This window comes from Emys orbicularis, chromosome 2 (genome assembly GCF_028017835.1).
Source record: "Emys orbicularis isolate rEmyOrb1 chromosome 2, rEmyOrb1.hap1, whole genome shotgun sequence".
Lineage (NCBI taxonomy): Eukaryota > Metazoa > Chordata > Testudines > Emydidae > Emys > Emys orbicularis.
The window spans coordinates 231004918-231032313 of NC_088684.1; the positions used below are offsets into that span (position 1 = coordinate 231004918).

The 27396-nt window shown below is 41.3% G+C and overlaps 1 protein-coding gene across 1 annotated transcript in view; it reads right to left on the minus strand.

The window, feature by feature from the left end:
• WIPF3 (WAS/WASL interacting protein family member 3) overlaps positions 1-26577 on the minus strand; it is a 49937-nt gene extending 23360 nt beyond the window's left edge. Inside the window, exons 1-2 of the mRNA XM_065398449.1 lie at positions 26493-26577; positions 10093-10249 (exon numbers count right to left, since the gene is read on the minus strand). Coding sequence (XP_065254521.1) covers positions 10093-10194 — 102 coding nt within the window. The 5' untranslated portion in view covers positions 10195-10249; positions 26493-26577. The remainder of the gene's footprint in view (positions 1-10092; positions 10250-26492) is intronic.
• Between the last annotated feature and the right edge of the window lie 819 nt (positions 26578-27396).

Here is a 27396-nt window from a genome sequence, read left to right on the forward strand (position 1 = left end):
CCTGATCTAAATCCATGTTTAGTTAACTGAACAGAAGTGATATGGATTTTTCAGAAGTGCTGAGCCGCTTTTATTTACTGTAGGTGCCTAACTTTCTGGCATCCAAGTTTGACCAGGCTGGCGTATGCTTTTGTATCAAGTTCTTTTTCTACAGGGCAGGCTTTCAAACCATTTCAAACACACAATCACACAGGGCACCAAGGTGGGTGGCAATGTGAACTCTGCAGTACAGTCAATCTCAAGTCCTCCAAAACCATGAGTCAGCCTGCCCCCAACCCCCCCAAAAAATCACAAGATTGGTTTAAAAATCTCTTGATTTTTAAAAACAATAAATATTAAGGGTTTTTTATTTGCCTTTTGGTTTCACATTATCAAGCTTTTCTCCACATCTATGAGGGCTAGCATTCCCTCCCTCCCAGAAAGATGAGATTCTCATGTAATGACATAATTCCCGGAGCTGAGACTTGAAGAAAAATGCCAAATACCACAAGACTCAAAATTAAGTCATAAGAGTTGGCAACATTGACTCTGTATTTGCACAGCACCTAGGGGTCCTGGTCCATAATGAGGGCTCCTCTGTACTACAGTAATACAAGTAAATAATAACAGTATCTCTGACCTCCTACAAGCACCATAATTTAATCTAGGCCTGCTCTAAAGAAACTATATGATTCACCTTGTCTGGCTACCTACACAAACACATTCTAAGGTTTTAAATGACCTTTTGTATCCATGAAAAACTCTAATCAGTTTAAGGCTAGGAAAAAATGAACATCTTTTCAGTTTCTTGTACCATCACATTCCAGCAATGTACAGAAGTTTAACTCAAGGCATTGTATGGGATTTTTTTTTAACTGACAGGTTGTAAGAATAGTACCAATTGACTGGCTGAAATCTATTGCAAATTCCACCAGTCACAATTTGCACCTGCAGTATGTGTATGTATTGCAGATGGCCTAGTGGTATTTCAGTGAGTTACACTCAGCAAAGTTATGCACAAGTCATATGGATGAAAAACTTATGGCCGTTCTAGTTTGGAATGCTTTCTACTAAAGTCAGATGTTAAGCACGATGGAGGATATTATAAAAACAGCCTTGCACAGAACACAACTGCTTAAATGAAGTGTGCTTCCTATCAACAAAGTCAGCATGATCCTAGTTAACATATCATTCTAGAGTATTATCATCTATAACTATATGCAGTACATGTCCTTGTACCAGTCCAGACAGAAATAAATTGAGCAATGTCATCTTGGCATGGTTTTATCTTTGTATTCATATTGCCCCGCTTAAGCTATGAATACAGAAGGTTATATATAAAGATTACAGTTTCATGCAGCTTGAGCTGTAACAGTTCAACATGACTACAAAAGAAGTACCACTCCTTTGCAAGCCAGCCTCTTCCACTATTTAAAAAAAAAAAAATCAAATAAGTGGGTATCCACAAATATCCCAATTATTTGAGCAGTTACAGTCTGTATGGTGACAACACTGTCTACAAGAAGATCATCTCCAATTATACTAGTATCAGACAGCGCAATGGGCTACATACTCAAGACACACAAAGAGCAAGTTTTCTTCATTACTCAAGGTGAGGCAAATTGAAATCCACACACAAACAGCCGGGGGGGAAAAAGCAAGCTAACCCCTTCTACCATTTTTTAAGATACTCCATATGAAGCTAAAAATATTGAGATTATATTGAGACCAATTTATCCTTCTTTTTTTTTTTTTAAATTAAGCTTCTCATCACCACTTTTACAGAGAGTGGCCCAGGAAGAGAATGGGCCAAACTCCAAATTCAGACTCTAATCTGAGTGGTAATATGCAGGGATACCATAAAAAGACAGGGCTGGGGGTGCAGTATTGCCAACTCCAAGCTTTCAAAAAATCATGAATCAGACCTCAAAATCATGAGATTAAAAAAATATTTGGAAGCTCTTTTTGCTTGCCTTCTGAACTTTTAGAGTACACTTGGTTTGTGTTTTCAAGCTTTCTGCTACAACAACAAGGGCTAGAAGTTTCCCTTTAAGTGAAAACTGAGATTCTCATGTCATCAGTTGTCCCCAGGCGCAGCTTTAAGAAAACCACCAAATATCGCAAGATTCTTGATAAAGTAACAGGAGTTGGCAACACTGGCACTGGTGAGTGGTCTAAAAAGAAAAAAAAAGTGTTTTTCTTTAGTCCGTTGGTGACTGTGGTTCAAGAAATCCTGCCTCTAGAGTTAATAAAGAAAGCACTGGAAAACCCAACAGGAATGCTTAGCTCCTCATGCCAAATGGTCCAGTCCTTCCAGCAATCCAGCCTGCCTCTCTGTAGCTATTAAAGTCAAACAAATTCAAGCTGCATTTAATATAAGAAACCTATTTTTACATACTGCAGTATTTGGGAAATCTTATGATTCTGGAGTCTGTTTAAAGGCTTAATAAAAATATGGAGCAAAATAGATACTTTGGGGGTAAAAACTGACTGGTAGTTCAAGGTCTACAGACTAGGAAGTTAAAGGCTGCAATAGAATCAGGACTGCCTACTGATAACACGCTGCACTGCCTTGTGAGAGATCCAGATTTGACTTGCACCCCTAGTTCCTTATCTCGCTATTCTGCGGGATCTGCATTCTCCTCAAAATTGGGTAGAAAGTGACTGCGCGGTGCATGACTTCATAAAGAACCTCTGCATTCAGATGAGCAGCAGCATTTACTGCCTCTAAAATCACCTCTTAAACTGGAAGGAGAGTCATTTTTTCTCCTTATTTTCTTTATATCTGAGTTCTTACTGCAGCCAATGCTAGCTGCTACAGAATTAAAAAAAAAAAATACAACCACCTGAAAAGAGATTTCTAACCAAAGGTGGCACTAGATCACTCCTTCTAGAAGTTAGGAGAAAGACAGAAGTCAAAGTCTATTTGAAACACAGCCAAGATCTGACATTGCTCAAAAGTATTGTGACCTTTCACCTCTACATCTGGGAGAACCTCTTAACTGAACTAATCGAAGAACACTAAGAAATATTCAGAAGTTACATGAATCATGTACCTGACTTAAAAGTATTCAAAGATATATCCAAAATGCATGAGGCAGTACATTCCCATGCTATTCAACCAAGTTGTTCTACACGTATTATTTCCATTTCTGAACATTAGCAGTACAAAAATGTCATAACGGCAAAACAACTCCCACACAACTTCAGAGATAACACTGTAGTTTTCCAATTTTCTTAAGCAGGCTTACAAGGTTTTCTCTGACAAAACATAGCAACTGCATGAAAGAGAAGAAGGAAAAAGTCCCCTACTGCAGAGATCATCTGATGTTTTCCCTAACGTTGGAAATTCTATCTCTGTGTAAATTATGCATTTATCACACTGTTATATAGAGAGGAATTGTTCCTCTGAGGTTTTTAATGCAAGAGTAGAAAGTTAGGTACAATAGCCAATTGAAGAAACCAGTAGATTGCCATATGGTCAGCAGCTATTGTAATTTTCCCTTAACTCTATTTCATTAAATAAGAATTCAGGAACAGTTATAATTAATCCATGTGATAATTTACATTTAGCGTTATTTCAGGTTTTACATTGTACTAACTAAATGCTTTCCTGAAGCAAGAACATTTTTCACCTTTGGTTTTAACATAACAATGGGCCAAATACTCCTGGTGTAATTCTATTGGTTTTAATTATTTGAGCCATTGTGTCTTTTTGGTTCATTTCTGCCCTGACCCTTCATTATAAAGAACAAAATAATTCTGAAGAGAGGCAGAAATATTTTCTTAAACTTCAGAAATGTCTGAATTATTAAACAAACATCTACTGTGAGGGTCTAGTACATACAATACACTTCCTAAAATATCAACATTTTAATAGTATCAGAGGGGTAGCCATGTTAGTCTGGAACTGTAAAAAGCGACAAGGAGGCCTGTGGCACCTTATAGACTAACAGAAGTATTGGAGCATAAGCTTTCGAAGTGGGTATTCACCCACGAAAGCTTATGCTCCAATACTTCTGTTAGTCTATAAGGTGCCACAGGACTCCTTGTAACATTTTAATAGATGTTGATTGAATACATCAGAAATGGATGCTTGTAGACACAGGGCCAGCTCTGGCTTTTTGGCCGCCCCAAGCAAAACAAACAAACAAACAAACAAACAAAAAAACCAGAGCGCGGGTGCAGGGGGACCGGCTTGGGGGGGGGGGAGGGGGAGGGAGCGGGCGGGAGAGAGATAGAAGGGGGTGGCCAGGGCTACAGCAGGGGCGCTGCCACACGGCCCCTCCCGCTGCGCCGCCTCCTGCCGCCTACTGCGAGGGCTCCGCTCCGGTCGGCGGGGAGGGAAGGAAGAGGACTACCCTGCAGGGTGCTCTGGTTCTCCGCGCCGCCGCCCCCTACAGGGCGGCCGGAGCAGAACAAGAACAAAAACAAAAGCGGCCGTGCCGCCCTAGGATTGGGCAGAATGCCGCCTCCAACAATCTGCTGCCCCAAGCACCAGCTTGCTCAGCTGGTGCCTGGAGCCGGCCCTGTGTAGACACATGCAGCAGATCAGTAAACCAATTACTGCACTTTAAAACAAATAGCAGCTTATCAAAACAAAACATCTACTCTCATTCTTCTCTTGCGAGCTTCAGCAATGACATCTTTGTAATCCTTCTAGTTCCAGACCAGTGACTGCTTTTAACATTATCACGGGCTGTTATAGGAACCCGTTCCCCTACCAAATAAAAAAATACATACACTTCAAAAGAAAAAGAGCCGAGGAAAACAGAAAGATTAGAAAGTTTAAGTGAAACAAACTCCTTCAGTTTTATTGGACTATGAGGACAAACTCCTCAATTGCTCCCTTTCCATCAGGAGGACCCAGATTTAAGACTCTATAAGCCACTGCCTGAACCTATGCCCCATCATTTTTTTTTCTTCCTACAACTCCCACTCCGTTTTATCTATGACCCCTGAAGGCAGGCACACAAAGTGATGCTCAATTACTCCCATTAGTTATATTTACATTTTGTGTCAGCTTCCTATCATGCCACATAAATATCTAACAAGTAGCATCTACAACGGTTGCTGCATGTATTAAACCCCCCCCTCCCCCCATGTCCCCTCAAAATTCATTTGAAAGCCTTGTTTTATTACATGCTCAAGCAGCCAGGAGTTGTTCAGCTGTTGGGCACAGGTGGTTTCTAACATGCCTTGAATTCCATCTTTGTATCATTTCAACATTTTTTGTGACTGCTTGTATGATAGAATTACAAGGAAATGGGGGAAAAAACAGGTCAGCTATGAAATAAGTAGAACACAGTTCTATAATTAAAGCATTCATATCAGAATATCTCCAAGCTCAAGAGATTTAAAAACCAGTATAAACCAAACTAATTTTCTTCTGACTCAAGGAAGGTATTAAAATTGCAAAGGACTCAAGAGCAAACAGCAGTCTGGGGTTTGGAGAAAGGAAAAGATGCAACATCATTGAGGATTGTGGCTTAACAAGGGATCCAGACTTATAGATGAGATCTTGATAAAATATGCAGGCAAGTAGGTAATGTAAGAACTATTTCACTTACCCTGGGGAGTGGAAGTTCTTAACATCTCAAGTGGCCAGGGTAACCCTATATACTCCAAAGTATTGGTGACATTTAATAAAATTGGTGCAGCGTGATCTTGATCCATGATTATTCTAACCACGTTGCATATGCAAGTACTTCTTGACCATGTCACACAAATAAGAACATAATAAGGCAGGTGTGGCACAAGGGTCTGACAGATACAAACTGAAGGGCCACAACTCGATCCATCAATGGCAAAGCCAAAGGGAGACAGAAAAAAAGAAAGGAGACTGCTGGAAAGTAGAAATGAGACGCTCCACCAAACTGAACCCAACAACCCTGCTCTGTTTCAGCTGTTTTCCTTACATTTTTTTCTTAAAACTTAGTTCCATCTCAGTCCTCCTCTCTGTTCTTACTCTCTTTCCTTGTGTTCAATCTCATCTTGTCCCCACTCTCCTTACATCAACACTCTCCTACTCTACCAGCCTCAACTCTTTGCCCCCTTAATTCTTCAGCATCCTTCTTTTCCCTTTGTTAGACTTCGCCTGGCCTGAATCAGCTACTTCGTTCTGTCACAATGACAAAAACAAAGTGGGAAGTAATTGACTGGTTCTTCTTTAACAAATGTCATCTGATCTGTGTAAGTGCAAGGACTCACTCTCTGCAGGTTCACCTGAATTAACTAGCAGCAAAGCCAGATGCCAGATCACACCTGCATAGCAACATTTCATAAGTGTTATGTGATCACCAAATAAAAGCTGTTCTATCTTTTAGATAAAATACCAAGATAAGCTCCCACACAAGATACGAGATCTTTCAGGATAATTTTTTTCATAAAATATCCATCATACAGCTTTTCCCCTTATTCTGAAGGCCAACCTGACAAGCTCCCCTTAGTGACAGCAAAGATGAAAACTGTAGAGGTCCATGTATGAGTATCCAGGACTCTTAAAAATAATATAATTTCATAGCCCATATAATTGCATGCTTGAAAATGCAGGGTATTTAAATACTAAATGCAGCCCTTGTGGCTTGTCTACACATAGAAGTTGCATCAGTTTAACTTAAATCAGTTTAATTAAATTGATGCAACACTTGTGTGTGGAGACTCTTGTATCAGTTTAAACCGGGCTTGTGTCTTTCCACGTACAAAACTTGTGCCGGTTTAACTAAATCGGTATAAAAATTACCCCTTTACTTACATGTGTGTGTGTAGACTCAACTGTGTGCATTGACTAGGCAAAGCTTGTTTCAATGGTATTTTTATATTACTGCCTATCATTTTTATATTTCCATTCTCCAGCAGTAAATTCAGCAGCTGTAGCAACAGCTGGGCAGTTTTAGCAGCTGTAAGATACAGATGCCAAATTCTAGACAATATCTTCCTAGCAAAAGAATCTATGGTCTGTAGCTACTTGTTATGGATTCCCTTTAGCCAGATACACAGTTGTAATAGGGCTTTGACCTATGTCAGCATTTTGCTTCTGTAGAACTAACTGGACACTGAGGGCCTCTTAAAGATGGTCTTCCCTCTGATTCAACTTTAGCAGAGAAGATTCCTTTCACTGTTATGCGAGAATAACATTTGGCAGAATTGTCCTAATAATTCTTTATGCAGGATCCATTTACTCCCTTTAAATTATGCACTTGTGCTGGAAGATTTTCCAAATTCCAGCTGACAGGGTAATGTACTGAGTATGCTTTATAAATTAGAAATACATTTTGTAATTCATTAAAATGAAATGATGGGAAGATGTCAACATTCTCTGGCAATAGAGGGAGAGCAAAATTCAGGGTAAAACGTAACCCCTTTGGAGGCAGAGTATGAACTGACTGAAGCCAGCTGCTGCATATTCTAAAAGCTCCTTATGTCTGAGATATTTCCATTTTTCCCCAACAGATATAGTGCCATGTGTGACAAGTAATGGGAGGCAGTAACCAGACCTACTGCAGAAAACAGTAGCAACACATTTAGTTGGGCCTCTGCTACACAGTCTTCCAGAAGGGATTTGCAACTAACACAGGAAGTGGGGGAGGGAGAGAGAGATACTTACACCAAAGAAGTATTAGGCCAGTTACCAGTCTGCCAGAGAACAGAACATGTTTAGTTCTAGAGAGGAATAACTCTGAGGTAGATTGCTGAGAATGTTGGGTCGTTAAGGTGCCATCTAGTCCCTAAGGAAAAAACCTGCCACAGAGTTGCCTCCAACTGGTCTAGACTGGTGATCCACTGTGCCACCAGCGTAAACTGGCCCTAAAACCAGTATAACCAGTCAGAGGATCATCCCAGTGCAGGAATGAACTTACATGGAACTGCTCTAGAGGCTCTTATCCCACAACCCCTTCCTGCTGATGCTATACCAGGAAAAAGTGGCATGGCCAGGACACCCCTTTGTTATGCTGGTCTTTGGCTGGGTTCTCAGCCACTGGGGCCATTTATAGCTGGTGTAAGATAGAATAGCCTGAGGACAGCACTAACTCTGTGCTGGGAAACTGGCTGTAACAGGATCTGGGAGTGCAGTGTTGAGCTTTAAGCCACTTTTGCACACATATGCACACTTCCTACACTTGGGTCATAGCTGAGGACCTGTCCCTTTGTATATCGTGGCCAAAATGTTCAAACTGGATGCCTAAAGTTAGGTGCCTAAATATAGGTGGCTAATGTTAAGAGAACAGCACCTGCAGCTTCTATTGACTTCCATAGCAGTTGTGGGCGTTAAGCTGCTCTGAAAATCAGGCCACCTATTTAGGTGTATCACTGGATCTGTGAGACAAACATCAGGAAAACTCTAGTCAATATGCCTGAAAATCAAAACTAAACCAGAGAAACCAGAATTCCTCCACCTGTATGTTTTCAGCCCAAGCACTATTCTCTTCCCTTCCCCCTTCACCACCTTACATGTTTTTGATAGTTTTGCGGGACGGTTCAGTTTGTGAATGCCTTAAAACTTGGAATGGCAAATAAAGAAGGTGCAAGGTAATTTCTCCCTAGGAGAGGACAAAGTTGGAACGTAATCAAATAAAACTGATAGACTCCTTCACAAAATGGGCATGGATGTCAGAGCAGGAAAGAGAAGTTCAAGGGTCTGAAGTATGTATTTATATCAGCACCAGAAGGCATAAAAGAAATCAAGCTCTATTTTTGAAAGAGTTGGGCACTTATTTCTACAGAGATAGAAAACTAATGCGTGCTGCAAGGAATAGAGCCGTGGCAGAGAAAGTGTGCTAGGAAATCAGAGATGCTTGGCCTTGAATATGGCTATTCATTATTTTCTCTACAGTCATAACTTCAAGGCTGAAACACCCCATAAACAAGTGATTGCAACACACAAAAAAGGGCCTGAAGAAGCATTCCCAAGGATCAGCATAACCAAAGTACAATAAGAACCTGGAATTCCAGCCAGGGCATCAGCCGCTCGCTGCAAGGGCACATGCACTGGTTGGTGACATGCAACCAGGTGATCTGTTACATATAGTAGCTGTACCTGTGAACATGATAAAAGCATCATGTGGTGGATCCCCAGGAAGGAAAACACCTAAGGATAAAACACTACAATCCTTAATACAAGCTATTAGAAATGAAAGAAGAAATCAACACTTCCCACGTGCACATTTTCAAACTAAAATCAAGCTCTCTGTGTTTTGGGGAGTACTTATAAGTGCTAAATTTGCATGCGCGCACACACACGCACGCACACACACACACACACACATCTGGCCTAGGTTTTTGTTCCAAACACCTGATCCAAAATACATTGCAGGCATAGAGAATAAGACGGAGAATATCTTATTGCCCTTATATAAATCCATGGTACATCCACATCTTGAATACTGCATACAGATGTGGTCTCCTCATCTCAAAAAAAGATATACTGGCATTAAAAAAAGTTCAGAAAAGGGCAACTAAAATGACTAGGGGTTTGGAACGGGCCCCATATGAGGAGTGATTAAAGAGACTAGGACTTTTCAGCTTGGAAAAGAGGAGACTAAGGGGGGATATGATAGAGGTATATAAAATCATGAGTGGTGTGGAGAAAGTGAATAAGGAAAAGTTATTTACTTGTTCCCATAATATAAGAACTAGGGGCCACCAAATGAAATTAATAGGCAGCAGGTTTAAAACAAATAAAAGGAAGTTCTTCTTCACACAGCACACAGTCAATCTGTGGAACTCCTTGCCTGAGGAGGTTGTGAAGGCTAGGACTATAACAGGGTTTAAAAGAGAACTAGATAAATTCATGGAGGTTAAATCCATTAATGGCTATTAGTCAGGATGGATAAAGAATGGTGTCTCTAGCCTCTGTTTGTCAGAGGGTGGAGATGGATGGCAGGAGAGAGCTCACTTGATCATTACCTGTTAGGTTCACTCCCTCTGGGACACCTGGCATTGGCCACTGTCGGTAGACAAGATACTGGGCTGGATGGACCTTTGGTCTGACCCAGTATGGCCGTTCTTATGTTCTTTGCCCCTGCTATTATCACAATAATCTGAAATAAATCTGAAAAATAATCAGAAAACATTTACCCTGCTACACTAATCAAAATGAAAAGCAGATCTTACCAGAGGTAATGAAGATCGCAATGGTGGAGGTGGTGGGGGTGGTCCTCCAGAAGCTGGGAGAGGTGGTGGCGGAGGGGGAGGAGGCGGTGGCGGCACAGGCATCTGTCAAGTTTCTAGCTTCACTCCGTTATGAAAGATTCCAGCTGAACTCTAAATCCTGAGGGGGGGAAAAAATGTCCTTACATACCGCAAACAGAACAGTCCCAGCCAAATCGCTAGCTCTCAGCAGACTGAAGACTTTTGTACCCTACAGCCTCTAGTACTACAATATGAACAGCCCTCATTCCAGATATCTGAAGATAACATTCCTCTCAAGAGCCAGTTCACATAGCTGGACAGCTTCCATAAATTCTAAATGTACAGATGCCAACCTGTCCAACTTCAGCTATTAGATTAATCCAGCTCATAACTTGAAATGCAATTACGCTAAAAAGAACAAATTACAATAAGCCAAATCTTGAAGCCCTTATTCAGACGAAACTCCATTTTAAGGAGAGTTTTGTATTTCTATAGATAGATTAAGAACTTTGTAAGGATTTTTTGGATTGGGTCCAATACAAAAAAAAAAAAAAAAAAAAAAAAAAAGACATGACTGAATAATAAACAAAGAAACAATTTTCCAGAATAGAGTTTCATTAAGTGCATTACTACTTCCAAAGAACAGCACTCCAAGCACCAGAAATTTCAGGTATTAGTCAGATATGTATAGCATCACTGTCATTTTTTAATTTTCAATTTATTTTCCAATTTTTTAGTAATATACCAAATCAAGGGGGAAAAAAGGGATTTTCGATTTTCCAATAAAAGGATGAGGGTAATTATTTACAAATAGAGAACTGCAGATTCTGGAGGACTGCAAAGATTGGGGAAATAATTTTAAAATACATTATTTTTAGTAATTTAACTCTGAGGTAGATTGCTGAGATTTAAAATAAATACAGAATTTGAAGATGTTATACAGGTCAAGTTTAGTATTATGGTTTTGGGTGATTGACTCTGGTTCATGAGTCTAGGTATTTTTTAAGTATGGCGCTCTCCATAGTTGTATTTCATGAGCATCAGTGAACTAGTGCCAGATTTTTCCTATCATTTGCTAAGAAGAATGGATTGGTGTGTCCTAAAAGTCCTAGCTGGATTTAGTTGAGTGATGGCTATGATGGTTCTCAGGGTGCCCATGACTGAGAGCCACCTTGTTACCATCTTGGCTCCAGCATGAAGGAAACTTGTTTGTGCTTATGTGGGTGTCAGCTCCTTGACTCTACCAGCCTGTTATCAACTCAAGCACTCTCCTGTGGGAATGCTAGCCCTTCCTTTGCTTTTCAGTTTAATAGGTGCACCTCAGTCCCCAACCCCCTTGGAAGCATTGCCCTGTAGCATCCAGCCCCTTCTCCACTGAACACTCACAGAAATACCAGGCCAGCTATCACCAAGGGAACATCGTACACACCAGCCTATATGATTCATCTCAGGATCAGCTCCTTATATAGTACCACAGCATTGAGATATATTTACAGTGAAAACAACAATAAGTTTACTATCAAAGAGTCAAGAGATAGTGAGTAAGGATAATGGAATCAAAAGGTTACATATAAAAGAAAATCATAACATGCTTTCTAGAGACTACACCTATCAGGCTAACCTTCTGTCTACAGAAGTTTATCTCACCTCAAAGGTCCTTTGCAGAATTTCAACCAAGGCTGGTTGTGATCCCATTTTCATGAATGTAGTTGCACTGCTCAATTACTTCCTAGGTGCAGGATAAAGGGGTGTTTTCCTTGCCTTCTCCTTATATTCCCCCAAAGTACCCAGACTCATGATAGCCAGACACCCTTTCCCCCTGCCTTCCCCAACATGGCTTATTCTCTGGTGTGCTGCCTCCCTGTTTATTTCACATCCTCCCCGCATTGACTTCATATGTAAATAGAGCTTCCATTGTGTTAGCTTACAATGCTTAATTTACATGCAAACAGAAATAGGTGAAGAAATATCTTTTGCCTGACAGAAAACCTGTTTGTTATCTCTGCCCTGATATGGACTTTAGAACATATTTCCAATATACCTACATAACTCCTTACATAGCATCTATACATACATTTCACAATGATATTAATGACCAATGTGACCTGGCTTTCATTTAAGACTTCACCTGACATTCTTTCGTGAACCAGAATGTACATACCAGGATCCGTACATTCCTGTAACCCCCTTGCCAGTTGGCACTGAAGGGTTCATGGGTCACTGAGCCATCCAAGGAAAGACCAAATTATTCAGTTTGGCATCACATTACCTTTAGTATTAGGACAATACTAAAAGCTCTGCTGTCGGATATTTAAACTCACAATATTAGCAATTCATCTGTTATTACGCCTTCTAGCTGGCAAAACAGTAGACATTACAATGCCCAAGTTTATGTTACTAAAGAAAAGCAATAAATACCATGACAGAGTGAATCAATGCGAGATGGGACAAAGCCTCAGCATCAGGACCAGAGGACCCAGCCAATGATTTTTTTTTTTTAAATCGGCAAGACGGTTTTAGATTAAACAATGTCTTTTTTCAGTATTGTAGTGACCATGCTGACTCAGTAGTGGCACCTCCGAGTCCATCCCTTCCAGCATGAGCTGGAAGAAAAACATTGTCCACAGATCATGCTAGTAACAGTAGAGACTCATTTCAGCATCCAGCCAACAGAGGGCTCCATGATGCTAAGTGAAAGTGGACAAAGAGGTGACACACAGAGCCTGGGCAAACAGGGAGAGAGCCATTGGGTTATAGGTAAGTGTGAACAGCAGACAAGTGGTGGCAGCCCAGCTGGCTGGGGAGAGAAGGTCAGGCCCCAAAAGCTGAAAGCTAAGCCTGGAAGCAGATTGTTGGTGGCAGGAGGCCCGCAGCAGCAGAGTATGGGATGAACAGCCTAAAAGTAGCAGGTGAGACACAGAGAACAATCTGGAGAGGCCCCCAATGAAACCAGAGAGGACAGGACTGATCTCTGGCCAGTGGGTCTACAGGCCTGCACTGAATTGTCTGTTAGCCCACATACAAGGCCAGAATAGCCTTATACCCCTCCTATTGGACTGCCCTAGGAGTCAAGTTATTCTCTTTTATGATACCTGTTTAAGAATATGCCTAGAATATCAGCACATTTTCTTTCTGCCAGACCTAGCAAAGTACCTTTTTCTTTTAAAGCTAGGAGTGGGCAAGTGATTATTGGACACAAACCAAGGGCTAGAATCTAGAGCGTCTGCATCATTTACCTCCCAGCTCATGGGACACAGAGCACACTGCCAATGGGGACTGGTGGGCCACAGCACCCAGTGACACTCTGCAGTGTGCTTAGTTACAATCTCTTTTATCATATCTCAGCTAGTTGTGTGGAGAAAACAGCACCTCTACTATCCCACCCCCCTTATTCTCAGATACAAAAAGTCATTACTATAGTAATGTCTCCTTTCCTCAATCAAGCCATTCAAAAGCATGCCCATAAGGACAATGAGTCTTATCTACTGATAGTGTTTCAGTTTCATTTTTTTTCTACTCTGCAACACTGGACTTTAATTTTCAATATGAATTGGGTTTGGAAAAATATTCTGAGTGAAAAAAAAACAACTTTTTTTTTGGGGGGGGGGCTACAGAACACATGCATGGCAGGGGGTAAAGCATACCCCAGAGCGGCTGACAGGTAGGAGAAGGAAATGTAAATCAGAGTTCATTATTTCCAGGCTTGACCTTTAAAAAGCTTATTAGCTGGCTTTCCTGCACCCCCTCATCAGCCCCACACTCAGCACCCTTTCCAGCCTCCACCTTCAGGCTCAGAATCCCTAGCTGACATCACCTCTTCAGCCCTCTTCATGTCCACTAATGCTCACCTGTCTCCAGCACAATGACTAGCATGTGCAGCAGACAAGTTCTGACAGGTCTGGGCAGAGGCGATGGGTTTTGCATGTAAAATTTCAATTTGCCCAACTGGACTGCAGAGGTGGAGGCTTTGTTATTTGCACACAGCTGGGTTAGTGCTAGGGAAATGGGTACATACAAAAAGGTGTGCACACTCCAGTGGAAGCAGAGATGAAGTCCTATAGTGAAAATCAGGCTCTTAAGATAGAGGTCCATTACTGTATGATCTGCAAATGTTAGTGAATAGGATTGTTATGTGTCAGTAAGTGAACCTCTTCTCTACTTATGTCATTGATGTGTGGTTAGTACACCAGGTTCTCTTGGTACAAAGCAATAAAATCTTTCATACTTTCACTTACACATTTGCTAGCTTGATTCCTTGGTTAAAGATTACACTGCACTCAACTTCCCACCCATGCCCCACTATCGGTTAAAACAAAGATTGTGTCTTCAGATAATAACTGGAGGATACTACTTGGTAACGGATACCCATATTGCAGGTTAAATAAACTCTGAATCTGAATCTAAAAAGGAAATGTGCCTAGTAGATTGTTAACACAAAGTTAAGAGGGAAGCCCTTCAAGGCATCATCAGTAATGTGCTCTCTCTCTCTCTCTCACTCTTTCTCTCCACCCTCTAACCCTCTGCTGCTTCTGCTCTCACTACAGCATTTTAAAAAACGCTCATTGTATATTTGTACAACTCTTCCCCTTCCCCCCGTCCAGCCATCTCTTTTCCTCAAACGATTTATTTTTCCCTTTCAAAGTTATTTAAAAGGTAAATGTACTAGAGTTATGTCTCCCTGCCCCCATTGCCAATATTGTTACCCAATCTGGGAGTGCCGGAGAGGACTAGGGAAGGCAGTTTTTTAGAGTATGACAATTAGGTTTTTTTAATTGGAGAGGGCTGAGCCTTCCCTGGGAATAAAGAACAAAAGGGGTGAGACTTTTAGCATTTGAGGTAACAGGCTGGCAGTTTGTGAGGGCAAGGGGAGAAAGGGAGAAGCAGGGTGGCCATAGTTAGTATGGGCAGAGACGGCTCAATCCCAGTAATGCTGAAGTCGGTGGCAAAACTTTGATTGACTTTCATGGTGCAGGATCAGACCCTGAAGTCACAGAATTTAGAGACTGAAAAGAGCTACTAGGTTTTCTAGTTCATCTCCCTGCCAAAGCAAGGTTGTACATTTCTTAGTACTTTGTGCAGTCTAATTTTAAGTGTCCCAAATAACAAGGCTTGTATTACATCCCTTGGGAAACTCTTTCATAATCTAATAGCTCTCACTGTTAGGAAGGTTTTCTGATATTCAGCCTAATTTTTGCCTTTCTTAATTTGATCCCATTGCTCCTAGTTATACCTTCTTGTACCAGGCTAAATAGAATTATTTAACCTCCTTGGCATCTGCACCTGTGAAATATTTGTAGAATTATGACCCCACAGGCACACATAATTTAGCCTAGATATATTTGTTTAGCTGTTTTCATCTTTCATCATGAGTCAGTCTATCAGTCTTTGAACATTTTTGAAATCTATCCAGTTTGTTAATATCTTTCTGGTAATGGGATGCCTGGAACATTTCAGATGCAATTGCACCAGATGTACAAAGAGGAACTATTACCTCCTTGCGCCAAGGTAAAATGCCTTCGCTTATGCAGCACACAATTCCCTTTTCAGAAGTAGAGTTCTACTGCTACAGCCATCAGATTTTCATACTGCACCGTCACTATGGTATAACAATGAAGACAGTATGAAAAGTCAGATCTCTTCATTCAGTCTGACTGTATTACGGAGAAATAGTTGTACAGCATCCATGCACTTTGACTGGGTTACACAAGTCAATTTCTGTGCAATTTAAAAAAAAAAAAATTGTTTTGTAATTGACATTTTCAGGGGCCAGGGCAGCTTGGGAAGTGTGTCAGTTACTCTGCAAGTGCACAGAAAGGCATGATGGGTGATATGTACATATAATTTGTTGATTAACAGAAGAAGAAAAAAGGCAAACCATTAACTGTGCTCCTAGTTTTCAAAATCAGTTTTAGATAGCAGAAATAATATTTAACTATAATTTAAAAATATTGCCCTGAGTTCTACTCTTTAAAATATTCAGTCAAACCAAAATGTTTAGATCATGGGGAAAGTACAAGAATTATAAAAATAAAGATACATTGGAGAATCTGCCTTATAAAGCATCTTTCGTGGTCTGAAGAACAGACAATATGATTCATTGTGTCCACCACTTGCTCCTGTCAAACACTAAAGAACAGCTGAAATTGCTGGTACAGGTGCACCACAAATGTTACAAAGACAACACAATAGACACACACAAGTAAAATAGACAAAACCAGGAAAAGTGTATATACATTACATAGCAAGATTAATTTTTCTGCTATACTTAAACCACAATTGGAAACACTTTGGAATAGGCTTCTATGTTCAGAATTAGTCATTTGGAATTTTAATTCCCACAGAAGCCAAACCGTGTAATTTTTAAGCACCAGATGTTATGTTTCTTCATACACAAAGAACAAACTGACACTTTCGGTCTGAATGACTTTTTAAAATTGAAATAAACAAGAACAAAAGTAAAGAGCACACAGACTCTCTCCTCTCTGTAAGAGATTACCCTGAACATAAAATAGGAGCCAGTCTCTGCAGGTATTAGAGTCCTTAGAGCAGTGGCTCTCAAACTTTTTTACTGGTGACCCCTTTCAAGTAGCAAGCCTCTGAGTGTGACCCCCCCCTTATCAATTCAAAACACTTTTTTATATATTTAACACCATTATAAATGCTGGAGGTAAAGCAGGCTTTGGGGTGGAGGCTGCCAGCTTGTGACCCCCCATGTAATAACCTCGCGACCCCCTGAGGAGTCCCGACCCCCAGTTTGAGAACCCCTTCCTTAGAGACTAAATGGAGTGGTACAAAGAAGGTCCTAAGAGTTTAATAGTGATATGCAGCTCAACAGAAATTCAAAGTGCCACAGACTGATGTACCCTTTCTAATATACATATTAAGAGCTCCACATCTTTATTCACAGTCTGACAAATAAAAGTCTTGCCTTTCATTAAGTGTGTAATGATGCCAATTTAATTTTTAAATGTACAGTTCTTTTAGACTATTTAGAATTACTGCGGTAAATTCTGCTCTCAGTTAAAATTACTGGTACTCTGGAATTACACGATTGTAACTGACAGCAGACTATGGCCCATTCTTTCTTAATAGAATGTACAGAAAAACAGAGCCTGTTCCTCCTGCTGGTATCCCCGCAAAATTCCTTTTTAAATCAATTAAACTTTTGCTTGCAGGATCAGTGCCTTGGTAGAAAATACTTTTATGTAATTAAGCAAGCTGTCCTGACCAAATTCTGCTCTTAGTTACACCAACTTACATATGGAATATTTCCTCTGGGCTTGATCCACCCAAGGGCTGCATGAGTTTCTGCCAGTATAGAATCTGGTGTGGGGCCCTTGGCAGTGGAAAATCTACTGCAACTCCCATTCCACCAGGAAGCTAACAACCAGGCAACACTGCCACAGAAGAGGGCAGCACTGACCCGGGAAGGTATATAATATTGGCACCTAGAGCAGCAGTTCTCAAACTGTGGGTCGGGACCCCAAAGTGGGGCGCAACCCCGTTTTAATGGGGTCACCAGGGCTGTCGTTAAACTTGCTGGGCCCGGGGCTGAAGCCCAAGTCCAAGTCCCACCGCGCAGGGCTGAAGCCCTCAAGCTTCAGCGGCCCCTAGGGCAGGGGGACTCAGGCTTTGGTCCCCCTTCCTGGGGTCTTGTAGTAATTTTTGTTGTCAGAAGAGGGTCGCGGTGCAATGAAGTTTGAGAAACCCTGACCTAGAGGATGATCTGACTCCATACTTCTCCAGCAGGTTTCCAGTGGAGCCCAGGTTGCAAATCAAAGCAGCCCTTCCCTGCTGGAGCCCCATTCCAAGATGACATTGCAAATGCCAGCTACTCTCCCCTGGGCATGACTCACAGAATCATAGAAGATTAGGGTTGGAAGAGACCTCAGGAAGTCATGTAGTCCAACCCCCTGCTCAAAGCAGGACCAACCCCAACTAAATCATCCCAGCCAGGGCTTTGTCAAGCCGGGACTTAAAAACCTCTAAGGATGGAGATTCCACCACCTCCCTAGGTAACCCAGTCCAGTGCTTCACCACCCTCCTAGTGAAATAGGGTTTCCTAATATCCAGCCCAGACCTCCCCCACTGCAACTTGAGACCATTGCTGCTTGTTCTGTCATCTGCCACCACTGAAAACAGCCGAGCTCCATCCTCTTTGGAACCCCCCTTCAAGTAGTTGAAGGCTGCTATCAAATCCCCTCTCACTCTTCTTTTCTGCAGACTAAATAAGCCCAGTTCCCTCAGTCTCGCCTCATAAGTCATGTGCTCCAGCCCCCTGATCATTTTCACTGCCCTCTGCTGGACTCTCTCCCATTTGTGCCCTCTGCTGGACTCTCTCCCATTTGTTCACATCCTTTCTATAGTGGGGGCCCCCAAAACTGGACACAGTATTCCAGATGTGGCCTCACCAGTGCCGAATAGAGGGAAATAATCACTTCCCTCGATCTGCTCGCAATGCTCCTACTAATGCAGCCCAATATGCCATTAGCCTTCTTGGCAAGAATGGCACACTGCTAACTCATATCCAGCTTCTCATCCACTTCTCGACTCCATTTTGAGTCACAGCTTTCTCTGTTGGTGCAGAAAGCTGCTGCCATTTACACCCCCTATGACCATGGCTGTGAGTCAAGTCTACTGACTTCAATGGATTTGCACTAGTGCAGAAGAACAGAATTTGGCCCTCTAGCTCTAAACTAGAAACTGAAAAAAATTATAATTAAATTCACCATGAAGAAGTGCATTAAGATTACAGTGATGAGAACCACACATTAAAGTGCCTCAGTCTGACATAAAGAAGTGAATGCATTCATTTGTAGAAGGAAAGAACCCACACATGGAGTTTCCTTTGAATAACATTTGGACTAAGTCAACCACTCAGAGAGAGACGTCTTATCATTTAAGAGCTAAACAAACATAACATTGATTTTGATGCATAATCACTAGCAAAGTCAATCATTGGCTTGCGTCAAATAAAGAGTGGCTTAATGGAAGTTCAAGGTCATTGTCTACTTTTCTATCAATCAGGTGTTTCAGTAAGGGCAGGGCTTGAGTCCTTTAATCCAAAAAAGGTGAGATGTTTGTTTAGCTTCTTTGTTGTTGTGTTTTGTTTTTGTTTTGATTTGCAGCATGCACCCTCTCAAGTCACATTTTCAAGACTTGCTGTCTTTCCAGAAACAGCAGTGTTGCTATTCTCCAGTTCTTCACCTCAGGAAAAATTGAAATGGGGACCATGTTTCTGGCAAAGTTGGATTGTTTGGTCCTTTTCTTACACAGAACTGTTCCCACAGGAACAATCCCAGCAAGCTGAGTAATCAGTTCCTTCAATGGAAGGAAGTTCCACTCTCCAATTAAATAGTTGGTCTTTTAGCCACGAGCAAGGTAGTATTCACAATCTTGCCTTTATGCTGCACTATACATGGCAAAGACGGTGAATCTATGTTTTAAAATATCAGCTGAGCTAGGTGGCACTAGTTGTGAACTTAAAATAGCAAAGGTGCAAGATGATTCACTAAATCTCTGCCTAACCCATTCTACATTTCCCCCTTCCAAGCTAGTTGTGATTGAAATCTGAAAGTATTTCATCATGATTCATTATTTTTCTCTTGGAAATGCAGGCATGACAGCTCAGGTTGAGGTTTCTCCAGCTAAGGGTATACCCCAAAACTCAAGGTGCTGCAGAAGGTAGTGCTGGCAATCAGTGGGAAGCACTCTTCTCTCTGATTCAATATTAATCTTATGCCTCAACATTGTGTTAGGGATACTGGCTGTTGCTGGGGTACCGCCTTTTAAATTAGAGTACAATGGAGGGCCTGACCACTTGTGGACATTAAAGCCTTAGGTGAAATCCAGACCCCATTGAAATCAATGGGAGTTTTGCCATTGGTTTCAATGGGGCTAGGATTTCATCCTCATGTCTATTTGCAAGAGTATGGGCATTAGCCCTAGGTTCCTGAGCAAATTCCATTAGAGGTCATTACATTCTATTCATCCACTGCAGAGTCAACTGGACATAATATTCTTCACTTCCTTTCTTAAACTGTTGGGCTGAACACTGTTTAACAGTTGCTACATTCCACCCCCAAAAGTGGCTGCAGTCCAGTGATGGAAGAAGTGATGATTCCAATATATGTGTTCATTACAGTAGGGCAAGTGTGTTAATACTTGTAGATAAAAGGTGCTATAAAAATCTAAATTATTTAATAAATGTATGCATATTGCCACCACATTGGGTGGGTTTTTTTTTTTATTATTTAAAAGATCAGAGATAAGTAACCCTATGGAGATTTGGTTGCTTGGCTTGACCCAAATATTTGGAAGCTTATCCAATTGCATTTCATAAAAACTATTCAAACTTTGGGTTAGCAAAATTGGGCTGAAAATTTCATGAGATTTATGGCAGTTACTTCCAGGGGAGAAACACTTTTCAGCGTAGCCTCTCTTGTGGTATTTCAGCATTACCAGTCCTGGCTAGAACCATAAAACTTTCTTGAGAGCAAGGTTTGGTTTCGCTTTACTCGGAGTTCCTAACAAAGGTTTGGGCCATTCTCTATTTTATCGTAATTGGTTTGCCCATTTCTTGTATATTTGCATGATGACTTTAACAGGCACATAGATTTTATACAGGGAAGAAAAGAAAAACAGTCTTCCCAAGTGCATTTTAAAAGTGTAACTGATTTGAGCAAAAAGTCTAACAGCAGCCAGTACTATTTTATACACAGCAAGGAGTGTCAGAGAGTATATACACTTTTCATTGCATAATACTGTGCTAGTAAAGAAGGCAACATATCTTCAGTGCCTTTTAACAAGGGAGTAAGCAAAGAAACAAAGGTCCAAACACATTATGATCTAGTGCCATATGCTGCAGTCCTGTCTGTGATTTTATAACAAAGGTAAAATGTGATACAGTTAACAAGTGGTTCAACAGTCATATCATCATGCTTATAATTTATGAAATAGATCTATTTAAGCAGATACTATCTCAGTAAATTAATTCATTGTATTAACCTAGTAGGAAGTGTGTGCTTTCACACAGCTATAGGAACCAAGCATATATTGTAATTCTAGTTCTCCCTAACTTACCATACCAGAAAGACTTTGAAATTGCCAGGAATGTAAATGATACATATTTCATTATATTTAAGTAGCAAAACAGACACAATTGGCAGCTTTCTTGATCATTCAAAGTGTCAGTGTCAACACTGAGCTAGGAGTTTATCATGGAAAATGCTATTATATTTCCTTATAAATTTCAGAGAATTGTATCTTGCAAATTTCTTGGGGTTGATTTTCCATGCCTTGCACCTTATGTCATCACTTAGCCCTATGCAGAGAGGGTACAAAGTGCTACCATGCTGATCCAAAAGCATTTTACATCCACTGTGCACAGAGCTAAGAGAGGGGGAGGGATAGCTCAGTGGGTTGAGCATTGGCCTGCTAAACCCAGGGTTGTGAGCTCAATCCTTGAAGGGAGCCATTTAGGGATTTGGGGCAAAAATCTATCTGGGGATTGGGTCCTGCTTTGAGCAGCGGGTTGGACTAGATGACCTCCTGAGGTCCCTTCCAACCCTGATATTCTATGTTCTGGGTAAATATTACAGCAATGCACAACATAATGTGCCAAGCAATGGAGAATCAGGCTCCTCATGTTTGGTGCTAGCCCAGAGGTGGATATTTTTGGAAAGTTTGAAGAAAATACATTCAACTGTTTTTTGTGTTATCAAAGCATGGGGAAAATGTTTTCTACATTACATGAAAATTCTTTTGTTGTTTCACATAATAGTTTTCCAATGGCTGCTTTAAAGTTTTCAAGCTGACATGTATCTAATAGTGAATGAGTCCATTTGAAGGCACTTGGTTACAACCTAAAGTTATGAACATTTGCAAAACTATGAGCATATATAGGACATACTTTTCTCACCGATTTAAGCATTCACCAAAGCTCTTTGAATGTTTTCAGGTACAGAACTGGTTATACCATCAGTCACCACTGTTATGAACTCTGACAGTCATTGGACTATCCTGACCAAATACCACCTGTGGATGAAAAACTAGGAAGCCCTGTTTAGGTTTCATCAGGACCAGCTGAGTTTCAGAACTGTATAACCATTTTCCACTTCTGACTTCCTTAATTTTCCAGAGAGGAAAATGTTCACAGTAATTTACGGTAATGCAATTTACAAATAACATAATCCTTTAATTTTCCAATAATCTAAGAACCAGGTAATGACAGAGTAATGCAGGTGTTGCTATAATAGCCATGTTAACATAGTGATTAATTCAAAACTGATCTCTGAAAAATGACAAGCCATATTCAGTTGTTATACTCTCTAAAGAGCTTGGACTTTGTGAGCTCTGTTGTGCAAGAAGAAAATAATTTTCCTGCAGCAGTAACATACCCTAACTTTTCACCTGTGCAGTGATTTATGACATTTTAAAACTAATGGTCTAACATGCTCACATAATAATAGAGCAGATGTTCAAGTTCATCCAGAAACAATAAATTATGGAAGTTAGAGGGAGAAAAAGCAAGGTTCTGCTAGTTTTAATGCCTGTTCTCATCTAGTTTTAATAGCTAAGCACAGGTAGACCTGGTCAGTAATTGCAGGGAAGACACCTCCATGGAAACAGGAGCCTATGAAACATGTAGATCTTTTGTAGACAAGATTATTTCACTTTCAAGCCTCAAACAGATTACTACCAGCATACAAAGCAGTTTGATAGGTAGTGCTACTACTTTTGAATGCAGACATCCCTGATTCTGTTTGATGCGGGAATGGATTCAGTATTTAACCACGTCAATATCTTTCTGTGTTCTGCACAACCATCATCAAGCTCTGGAGTTTTTTGCTAGAATGCACTTATTCATTAGATAGTTATTGTTAAGATATCATTTTTTCAGTTTAAGCCCCTATTTTCAGTAGTTTGACTTTCTAAAATATCTACCTTCAGGCCGAAATTCTTATGCTTAGTCCCAGCCCAGAGGTGAATTTTTTTTCTTTTTTAGGATGAGACATTCAGATAAATGCTGATTTTAAGTGCTTATTGAAATAAGTTATTTATATTGTCTCTCTTTAATCTTTAAAAAGAACTGCAGATCTTAACTTAAAAAAAGAATAAGTATTGTAATAACAGACATAGCCTTTTTAGCAGAAGAGTGAGAAAATTCAAAGTTAGCAGTAACTTTAAATCAGGATACATTCCAGCAGGGGTCTTTCATTATATGACAATACAATATATATGCAGTAACAGACAATGAGACATGCCAGATGTGCATCCCGTGTTTCAGAAATCAGTACACAAATTCAGCTTATTTACATTTTCGTATTGGAGAAGCAATACAGAAAAAAAGAAATGGAGTTCCTTGCTGTTAGACTGTATTATTTGCCAAATTCAGTATTATGTTGCATTTTTCACTACTGTGTGATCACAGAATGAAAAACCCTATTGTACTGACCCTGCACTGAATTTAGCCTAAGCAGACCCTTGCACCTGTGCACAGTTCCACTAAAGTCAGTAAGAATCTGCCTACATGAAGTAGCTTGCAAGATTAAGGCCCAAATTTCTATTGATCTAAAAACGTATACAGCCCCTATCATAACATCTGTGTAATTCCAAAATAATTAAAAACAGACAGTAAAAAGCACAATAGCTTTAACTGTGTTTGTTTTTTTAATTACAGTCTCATACCCAGATTGCAAGGTGTTTGGGACAGGGACCATGTTTTCATAGGAGTTTGTTCAGTGCCTAACACAATGGGGTCTCAATCTTGATTGGAGCCCGTAGGTAATATAAACAGCATATAATCAATAACAGTGTTGCATTAACATGGCAATGGGTTGCATGTAATATCTTAGGCCACATTCCTGTAAGGAACTCTGTGTGGGTATAAGGATCCACCCACACAGAGTTTCTTGCAGGATTGGGGCCAAATCCATATTTAATTTGTCATCATTATCTAAGGCAAAACAACCAACAGCACAACAAAACATGAGAATAATTCTTTCCTAGGGAGGAATTCTGAACCCGTGTGCAAAGCTTAAGTAAAAGAGTCTTGTCCAGGGGAACTTGGTAAAGGATGGGGGCGGGGAAGGAGGGAGAACAGACTCTTCCCTCCTCACCCAAGATCATGCAAAATATATTAAAGGCCATGGACTGCAGCAGTATCCATGCTCATTGTGCACTCCGTTCACATCAATGTTTAGGCCAGTGAATTCACGTATTTGACTTGCACTAGCATCCGGCATATGCCCAACAACTCCTCCACCCCCACAAGCTAACGCAGAGAGGTATCAAAGAATAGAGTTGCATAATCTCCCTGCATAGCTTCTCTGTGGCTTGCCCTTCCATGCAAGTGAACCACATACAGAAGTTCTACTGAGTTTAGGAACTTCTATGCCTGGAAGGTTGTAGGGAAGCAGTAGTCAGTCTTTGAAATATTTCAGCAGCTAGGTATTACATGTACTGTTATGGCAAAGCAAAACTTGCCCAAAGACAACTTATGCTGTATGTTTATAATGTTAAATTAATAGTAATAACCTAGCTGCATTTCCTTGTTTTAACAATGACTGTATTCAAGTTACGAAATTATATAAAACTAAAAAGACAAAAGACACTGATTTAACAGAAAAAGTTAAACTTCCATTTTTGATTTATGAGCCTGTTTCATTTAATTTTTCACATCATCTATATACACACACAAAGACACACACGTCTGTAAAACATGCCATCTTAGATGTTAAAAGATCAGTTATATTAATAGATAGTTAAATAAAAACATCACATGACATACGCAGTAATATTTACCAATTTTATGGATGAAGATGATTTCAAGCAATATTTCTATATCACTGGAAGCATTTGGAAACTTTAGACCCTAAGTAAAGACTGCTCCATGATTATTCCATGTAGAAATGACCACCGCCTACCATATATCTGAAGTTCCTTTCTTCTTTTGAAGTAACTACCCTTTTTACTTCCATACAGAAAATTGTTTTAATTTTAGCAAGATTTTGTTACTATTCTAAAATACTTAACCAGAACTATTCAGTCTTCAATAACAAACCAAAAAAGGACTGGCATCTTGGCCCAGATGCCTCTTTCCTATTCCTAGAACTCCTGATGTTCTTAACTGTAACTACACAACCACACATTTCCTCGAACCCCCCTACAGCCTGTGACATAATCTCACACTCTCATGAATGTTCAACATTTGAAGTATAAAAAACCCTCCAGCTATCCTTTAGCTATATACTCTCCTGATATGCTATGCTAACATGGATAATTCTAAATCACTAAGGACAATAGTTTTACGCACATACTTCTCTGTTTATATGCACTTAATATAACTTTTAACATTATTCAAGAATAATTATGCCAGATACCCTGGGAATCTTGTTCAAATGCTAAGAACTACAGGAAAAGGGGGAACTTTATAAGTTCTTACAAGTTATTCTGATTCAAAGAGATTTTTTTTAAAAAAGACTGATGCTAACTACATCTGTAACTAACATGAAATCCACATTGTAACCAGCCACACTGTACCTCTTGCTTGCTGAAAGACACTACATCTCAAAGGGCCATACTCTCTCCCCTCTTATTTACAGCTACGCTACCGGTCATCCACCATCCCGGTTTTCAGTTTGTGTTGGCTTTGGACTGAAGCACCTTGGGCAAAATCTTGGCCCCATTGAAGTCCTTGCTGTTTTATATCTTTATGTAAGGGAGTTATAATTATTTATATAACCACTACAGCTAATAATTAAAAAATGCTGGACAAACAAGAAGGGTGAGTAGATCCACCTAGAAGCTGGAAACTGCAAGAAAAGTCCCGAGTGTACTCAGCAGTCACACCTAGTGTGTATCATTTTCATGCCAAAGATGCCATTTAAATATCTGTTACCAACAGGACGGTGTATAAGAACATAGGCTGTTCGGAAGGCAGGGCCTGGCCACTCAGGTGTTTAAGATACAGATAAGCGATGGTGGTGGGCGCTACCCAGTGCACTTTCCACTTCTGGAATCCAGCCCCACATCTCCAAGCGCTTCCCAGGCTGCATTGCACGGAAACACCGACCAGTTGCATTTGGCCAGGCAGCGAGTTCCCAGCCCACCCGTTTGGGAGACGGGGTGGCAGCAAACCCCAGGCGTGAACCTTCCCTCGAGGGAGTCCCCTGCGCGCCCGGGGAAGTTCGGCGTGGAGCACGGAGCGGGGCTGAGGACGGGAGGCGGAGCCCGGCGCCGAGCAGCACCGAGGTGCCCCCTCAGGGAGCGCGGGAGTCGGACTCTGCCCTCAAGCCCCCTGGCAGCAGGCGGGGGGCCCGGGGGCAGGACCACACACGCCCAGGTGCGGCCAAGGGCGCGCCCCAGCCTGGCTCACTGACCTGCCGGCGCTACCGCAGCCGCCGCGACCTCCCCGCGATCAGCGACGGAGAGACCCGCGGGGCGCTGCTCCTCCGCGGCTCTGCGCTCTGGTCGCGGCTGGCGGGAGGTGCCGAGCGGCGCGGTGGGAAGGCGGGGGCGGGGCTCTCCCTCCCTCCCACCTGCTCCGCCAGGCCCGGCCCCGGGAGCGCGGCGGGGGGTGGGTGTCCCTGGGCGGCTCCGGCCCCTGGGCTCAGGTGAGAGGCCTGCGAAGCCCCGACCCGCTTCCCAAGGAAATCGTCAAACCTGGATCCTGAGCATCTTTGGTCCCCGAGCTGCACTATCCCCATAGAGCCCAAGGCCCCCTGGCTTCTCCGGGGGGGATGAATCCGGGCCTCGGCACAGCTTGGAACAGGAGTACAGTAAAAACCCCAGCCCCAGCGCACTTTTGGCCCTGGTTCCCCAGATTTCCTGGTATGACTCAGCCCCACACTGCACCATCTCACTAGGTGGAGCTGGTGAATGCCGGTCCAATAGCGCTGATAGCACACGGTTCTACTACCTGGAGCCCGGCAGTTAAATCTACCCCCTTCCTTGCCCCTCACAAATTTAAGTGTCTAAAGAAAAATTTCAGCTCCTGTTGCAAACCCGAGCCGTTGCACAACACAGATGTACCCAGCCCCTGGAACTTGCGGGATCCAGCTTTTTTTTTAAAAAAAATCCCAAATCCTAAAACAGTTGCCTGCTAAACAGAAGAGCGCCTGGAGTCTGTCCATTTGGGGAGCCCTAAGCCCCAAGTTGTACCATATACAAATATTGGGGGGTTTTAGGAGCTGATGAAACTATAAATGAAATCTTTAAACTCCCAAGAGTAGCTCTTAAGGAGGACTTTGCTTTCTAAATTATAAAGGCAAAATATTGTTTACT